The following is a 7,591-nucleotide window of genomic DNA, read 5'->3' as shown; positions in this document are numbered from 1 at the left end:
TGTGTGTTACTAAACTTAATGTTCAATTCTATGACTTAGATAATTAAGGGCAGTAGTGCTTTTTGTTATGCCTCTGATTTGGTAATTGTTGTGTTTGAGACATGAATGCTTTTAATTTAGTTTGGTGCCATGAATTAATGACTTCAATTGGTATGAAAATTTTATGCAAAATGTCCCAAAAAATGAACATAATTCTTGCTCTAGTTTCTTCTTGCTTTCATAAATACAATTACCTAAGTTTTAATGGATAGATTACATCTATGGCCACTAAATTATTCCGCCATAATTCTACCAACTTCTTCGATCAGCTTGAAACGTGTAGCTTTATCACATATAAGCTGAGTTGTATTCGGACTCATCAACAGTTCAAGAGGCAGTTTAATTGAATAGGTTCCTAAACAATGTAAATGTTACTATCTCTAGATATCCAACGTGCTATTGTTTTCACTAGTCAAAGCACATACATATTAAGTACAATTTGTCATGGAATTAATTGGACACAAATAAGTTAGTATTGAATATATGTCGACTAATGACATGGTTACGGGTTCCTTACTAAACATGTCAAGAGAGATGTTTCTATTAAACATCTTAGATCCACATATTGCATAGAATCTAGGCATAATTGTATTTTGAGAACATTATTTATTAATAACAGTTTCATGAATTTTTTCCAATAGAATAATTTTTTTGTTAATGTGCGTTATTATAAGTTACAATGCATATCAAATAGGAAAATTGGTTCACTCACACGAATATTTACTCTTGTTTTGTCACATAGTGACAAATAGAATGATGAAGCTGTTTTTGAACAATTCGATAATATGTTCAATAACAGAAGTCGGGTACGAAAGGCAACTTTGAGACAACTTAATGAAGTAATCACTATATGTAGAGAACTAAAGTTAGATGTTCTTGTACATATGAATCTATGCTTCTGTATGGTGTTAAGATAAGAGACATGCTTATCTTTCCAAGAAAGAATTGAACACCATAACACATGATTCACACCATATGTGCTATAGCGACGACAACATGGAAAATAGACCATCTCATATTTTTCTCGTGCAAGACATAGATCGTGAAATCATGATTTCTCGATAGTCTGTATCCTAAAGAACCTTATCTTATTCTAGAAGTATAGTATGATTTGGCTGTCTTGGAATGATCATTAGGTTGATTTGATAATTCCAACCAAAAAAACCGATTAGATAAGCGAGTTAGTCGATGATGAAAGGAATAAAGTATGAGGGAAAGATATCCATGAAGTTCACGTCTTAAGAGTTTCTGTATTTCACTATCCACATGCTTGTGCACATATGCATATGCATATTTGTGAAAATAGAGAAACTATATAGATAAATGTTATTAGAGTAGATGTGATGTAGAATCTATCCATGGTCAAATGTATGACTATATATCTCCAATGCGTGTATGGTTCAATGTTTGATACATGTACATCCATCAATTATATGTTGGAACGATTATATAGCACTAGAGTTCTCAATAGTATGTCGATCGCACAAACTATTTGCAATGTTATGGATGAGATTGAAACGAGGATTGAAATATGTTTCATTACGTAAGAGTGGAAGATGATAGAATTATTCGGATTATGGACCAAATAATTAATCTGCTCGAAATCGAATCGGGTAAAGTCCATCTAAAAGATGGACGATTAAAGCTATAAATAGAAAGGAAAGAATCACGGTGATGCTCTAAACTTTTATTTTTTTATATTAAAACCATGAATTTTTATGGGTTAAGGTGTAAAAATACTCCTAACGTTTTTGGGTCAGGAGCAATTTTACCTCTAACGTCTATAATGATGCAATTTTACGAGCAATTTTACCTCTAACGTTGATAATTTGGGTCAATTTTACCTCTATTATGAAACAGAAATATTTTTGTTATTTATTATGAACTAATTGCATATCAATCCGTTCTAAAAAAAAAGATTTCATATTTTTATAATTTAATAATAGAATTGGAGATTAATATTTATAAATTCGGCGATTTTTTTTGTCCAATTTGTACAAAAGAAAATATATTTCTTCACATTCTAACATATGTCTGTAATTTGTTACTGATAAAATGACGCACGTGTGAAGTGTAGATGACAAGATTCATGATCGAGAAGGCAGTTCGATGAATTATTTTTTAAATTGACCCAATTTATCAACATTAGGGGTAAAATTGCTCTTGGCTTCCAACGTTAGGGGTAAAATTGCACCATTTTAGACGTTACGAGTAAAATTGCTCTTGATCCAAAACGTTAGAGATATTGTTGCATCTTAACCCAATTTTTATTTAGACAAATAAAATTCCTCATCATTTTATTTTTTTTTAGTAACATTGAACTTAGTGCTTTGTAGATTTTTATCCAAAACTTATATCATTTGATTTTTGCATCATGTAAATAGCTAGAAACACGTAAAGTGTAGTTAACCCAATGACGAAAGTTTCATAAAGAAAGTGAAGTAGGACACCGTGAGACGAAATATATTTGTTTTAAATAGATTCCATTCGGAATTATTATACATCCAAGGTTTAATATTTGAAAAATTTCAAAGGGTTTTCTTAACTTTATCCGTGTCAATAAACAATTCGAAATACCTCCACTTGTTTAGAACATGTCCTCGTCAAATAACAATAATTTGAAGCATTTCTTTATCCATTTAATCCGTGTTTGCAATTATATTTTTTACAGCTCAAAGTAATGTTTTTACTGTTTCTTTATAGTCATATTACACGTATTAAAATTTGTTTCCAAATGTTAAAAATAAATTTTAACTTTTCTTATCATCATATATTTTTAATTTGATAAAAAAATAAAAGATGAAAAAGAATAAATCTAAAAATTAATAGTTTATCCGATTTGTACGTACCCTGGCATTTAAATTCGAGTTCTTATATTAAGGATCCGGTCTTTCATGTCATTTCGAGGATCCCAATTCACATTTGGATACGTGTAATGTGACCACACGTACTAATTAAAATTTTGAAGTTTTTATAATATATATAGATCCATGTTACCCCTATAAAAAAACCATGTAAAGAAGGTCCTCATATTTCACCGAATAGTTCTAATAATTTTCCCTTAGACTCAAGATCAGCGTAAGTGATATAAAACACTCAATCACTGCAACGAACTTTAACTTTAATTTGATAATCTACCAGTAGTGCTAAAAAAGTGTTTCAATATATATTGTATAAATACCTCACCTCAATCTTGTTCCCTCTTTTATTAATTTTTCCGCTACTACCACCGTCACTTTGCAGGTTTATTTAGAGGAGGAAGAAGGAAGCTTATCTTCCTTCTTCCTCCTCCCATATACATTTTAATTTTCGTTTTTAGCTTTAGATTTACATTTTCTTGTTAGTTTGAAGTTTATATACCTTTTTGAACTTCTTTTTCCGTCAGATCAACACTTGTGAGTTATATCTCTTTCTTTTATTCTTTTTTCGGTCTTAGTAAGAGCGGAAAAAGTTTATCTTGATCTACGTGGATGCACAAACAGAAAGGACTCAGATCCGAACGTCCGGAAGAGTCTAAAGGATGGAGTATGGATTACTACGGTTTTTCAACGGGATTCGACTTACGAGAAGGATATGACTTCTATGTTTGTTGTATTTGTATCTTTTCTAGTTTTTAGTGCTCTTTGTAGTCTTTTATTGCTCTTTGTAGTCTTTTCTTCCCTTTGTGGGTCTTTGCCTGTATGGGATGAAGGTTTTATTCCTCTTTCTTTCCTAAGTTAATGGAATGATACGTGGCCTTTTATCAAACAAAAAAATAAATAAATAAATATATATATATTGTATAAATTCTTTTTTTTAACAGTAGTTAAATTTCTTGGTTTCATGACTCTTTTCATCTTTGACTCCATTCTCCTGTTTCATCTCGACGGCGACGGTGACGGTGACGGTGACGGTGTCAATGTCCTCTCCTGCCCGATATGGATTCCAATTGCAACAGTTCTCTTCTTCCGTCGTCGCCGGAATCTTGTCTTTTAGAGGATTCTTAGTGGCGGTGGTGGTTGGATCATCTTCGATGTATAGGTAACTAGGTTTTTCCTTACTCTTGAGAATTAGATTAAACAGAGTGTGTAATTGCAAGCTTGCTCTTTTTTTCCCCCTAATTTAGTACAAAACTCTTTCTTTGAAATTCAAATTAATTAATAATTATGGGAGAGAATAGTGTTTAATTGGGGGGAAGAACAGTCTTTGTAAATAAAGAAATAAAAACGGCTTATGAGAAAAACGGATTCGATTCAATGAATGCTCTAATGGCGTATTAAATGTTTACCTATCTAGTCAAGCCAATTCAAAATTTTGCCCATTTTATGGAGAATATAAAAGTCTGTACCTGGCTATCAGTATAAAATTCTTAAGGATATTTGATGATCTTGTAAAGGTGTATGAAACATGGCGAAAACACCCCATTTTTTCAAGATCATGCTTGAGGATGAAATTCGACAAGGGAAGCTTGTCAGTGTTCTTCTCTTTTAGATATTTTCTATCATTCTTTTGCTATGCTTTCGAATATATGCTTACATTCTATTCCTTTGCATAGTATTTATATATATGTCTTTCTGGAACAGGCAATTCCAAAGAAATTTGTGAGAAAGTATGGGAATTATCTTCGAGAACAGGTATATCTGAAGGTCGCAATTGGTGAAAAATGGAAAGTAGAGCTTATCAAAAGTGATGATGGCATCTGGTTAGGAAATGGCTGGCAACATTTTTTTGATTATTACTCAATTTCATTTGGATCCTTTCTGGTTTTCGGATTTGAAGATGTCCTAAACTGCACTTTCAATGTTATGATATTTGATAAGACCACCTTAGAAATTAACTATCCCTTCCATGTCGAAGAAGATAGTAAGGAGGGTATTCTTGAGCAACAATTCCATCAGCCTATCAGTAAAAAAAATGTTAACAAGGAGCCTAATGTTGAGGAACAATGCACTCAACCTATCAATGAAGAAATTGTTGACAAGGAGCCTAATCTTGAGGAACAATTGCCTCAACCTATCAATAAAGAAAATATTCACGTGGATATCTCGCCAGCCCGAAAATCAGAAGATAAATTGCCAATACCATTGTTGAGACCTCCGAAGAAGGTGAAGCAAGAAAATTGCAGAACACAATCTGAAGGTGAGCATTTCTGCCTCATAAGAAAATTGTATTTTTTTTTTTTTTTATTAAACAAATATACTCATTTTTGCTTTTGTATGACGACTTAATTTTGCAGCAAAGAGAGGAAAAGGGGACAGATTTGCGAAGAGAACAGAGTCGCTGACTGGTAAGGAAAAAGCTAATGCGCTTACTAAAGCAAGAACTTCTTACCAATCTGACAATCCTCCCTTCTCCATTGAGAAACAATTCCATCAACCTATCAATCAAGAAAATGTTGATAAGGAGCCTATTCTTGAGGAACAATTCCATCAACCTACAAATCAAGAAAATGTTGACATGCATATCTCGCCAACCGAAAAATCTGAAGATAAACCGTCATTGCCAATTTTGAGATCTGGAAAGAAGAGGAAGCAAGATAATTGCAGAACGCAATTTGAAGGTGAGCATTTCTGCCTGATAAAATAAAGCAAATTGGTATTAGTTTTTGCCTTTTTTTTTTATTAAACAAATTAGTTTTTGCAGCAAAGAGAGGAAAAGGGAACATATCGAAGAGAACACAATCGCTGACTGGTGAGGAAAAAGTAAATGCACTTCATAGAGCAAGAAATTCTTACAAATCTGACAATCCTTCCTTCTCCATTGTAATGCAGCCAACATATATTTCAAATGAAGCAGTGGTACGTAAGAGTATAATTGAAAAGCATTTGATCCTGTATGTATGTGTTTCCTGTCTAAATTGGTTATTGTTATGCAGACAATACCAGCAAGCTTTGCCAGTAAGTATTTCACGGAACAGCGAGGCAATATAATTCTCAATTCTGTTGACGGAAAATCTTGGACTGCTGAGTATGTTAGTTATGTAATCCAGGAAAGATATAGATCAACAGTGATTGGTACTGGTTGGAGGAAATTTGTAGAAGAAAATCATTTGGAAATTGGTGATGTTTGTGTCTTTGAAATGATTGATCACATTGAATCAAAACTTAAAGTTGTAATTTGCAAAGAGAATCACGATGCTGCTAAAAGTATCCCATCTACAGGTCAGTTTCAAACCACGTACTTGTTAATATAAATGTTAATGTAATGGGAAAATTAAGCATAAGCCATTCTTATTTTGGTTGGTGTCATGCAGGAAATAACAAGCATTTGAAACCCAAAGAAACCCCATGTTTGAAGGGCTTTACCACAGTGAATCCATACTTCAAAGTGAAACTTCACAAATGCTATTTAGATAGCTGTCTTTTTGTACGTTCTTTTTAACTGTAATTTTTTCATTGCATTCTACATATCATAATCTTGACAAAAACTAATTCGTGCATAAACGGAAAAACAAAAAAAAAATGTGCTGTAGATTTTACAATATCTAATTGTCTTCATAAGCTGTTAATGAAAAAATAGTTCTGATAAGTATCTTCCTTCTGGCAGAATGTACCGGCAAAGTTTATGGCAGAAGTTAAGGATCGCAGCATGGAAAAGGCTACGTTGCAGGTTGAGAACAAAGTGTGGCCTGTGAAACTGCTCAGCTACCCACCAATTAATAAAATCAAATTTTCTGCTGGAGTTTCTACATTTTGTGATGACAATTCTCTTAAAGTTGGAGATGTTTGTGTCTTCGAGTTGATCAACAGTGAAACCTTACTGATAAAAGTTTCCATTTTTCGGAAACCTTGACAGAAGCTTTGGTTATCTTGGATTGTATTCCCCTTAATTTAGGTACTTGTCTAGCTTCTATAGTTTGGAAGAACTCTAGCTTTAATCTTAATTTATGCTCGAGAAGAAATATTGTTCTTCACTTTTATTAAGAGGCGCACACATTGTTTAGCTGCCTGGACATGAACAGTAGTTGTTTCTGGTCTTCTCATTTTTACTGAATTCGGAGATTATGGTTGATGAATTTTTGCATTTCAATGTGGAAGCTCTTTGTTTTTTTAGACCATACTTCATTACAGTTTTATATAATTGGAATCTCTGTTGATAAAATTCAAATTTTGAACTTGATATCTCAGTTACCATTTCCATATAGTAGCAAATTGTAGCACTTATCTACATTGTTATCACATCAATTATCATATGATAAGGAGTTAAGGACATCCTCCAACTCAAAGCCATTACTTTATATGGAAGGTTTCGATTTGAATTCCTATTTGTATGCAGAGATCCTTAAACCTAATTTTAATTCCATCATCCACTAAATCATAATCTACCCGGATGACAACATCTTAAGAATCATCTCCAATAGAAGCTAATTCTGTGACAAAAGTTACATCCTTAATCTTCATTATCTTATGCCCGTCCTTACTTAGGGTAATGTTATTACAATTCAACTAATAAAAAAAAAAAAAAAAAAAACAAGAATTAGAAGAAAAACAATACCAAAAGAAACATTAAAAAGATCACATAAGAAACCTTGAAAAAGATACATTATGTGCAGTGTCTCCATAAAATCCCTATG

At 32.6% G+C, this 7,591-nt stretch overlaps 1 protein-coding gene across 2 annotated transcripts; it reads left to right on the top strand.

Annotated features, from left to right (window-relative positions):
• Positions 1-3,867: 3,867 nt before the first annotated feature.
• Positions 3,868-7,053, top strand: LOC136225654 (B3 domain-containing transcription factor VRN1-like). Of its 2 annotated transcripts, XM_066013758.1 has the most exons (8): positions 3,868-4,059; positions 4,415-4,488; positions 4,602-5,157; positions 5,255-5,578; positions 5,662-5,816; positions 5,894-6,179; positions 6,272-6,384; positions 6,565-7,053. In XM_066013758.1, exons 2-8 carry the CDS (start codon positions 4,426-4,428, stop codon positions 6,808-6,810), a joined length of 1,743 nt encoding a protein of 580 aa, XP_065869830.1. In that variant the 5' UTR covers positions 3,868-4,059; positions 4,415-4,425; the 3' UTR covers positions 6,811-7,053. The 2 variants fall into 2 exon arrangements, with proteins under 2 accessions (XP_065869830.1, XP_065869831.1); XM_066013759.1 differs by lacking the exon at positions 4,415-4,488.
• The last annotated feature ends 538 nt before the right edge of the window (positions 7,054-7,591 follow it).

Source organism: Euphorbia lathyris, chromosome 4 (assembly GCF_963576675.1).
Source record: "Euphorbia lathyris chromosome 4, ddEupLath1.1, whole genome shotgun sequence".
Lineage (NCBI taxonomy): Eukaryota > Viridiplantae > Streptophyta > Magnoliopsida > Malpighiales > Euphorbiaceae > Euphorbia > Euphorbia lathyris.
The sequence above is the reverse complement of the archived record's forward strand: the minus strand, read 5'-3'. Positions and strand labels throughout refer to the sequence as shown.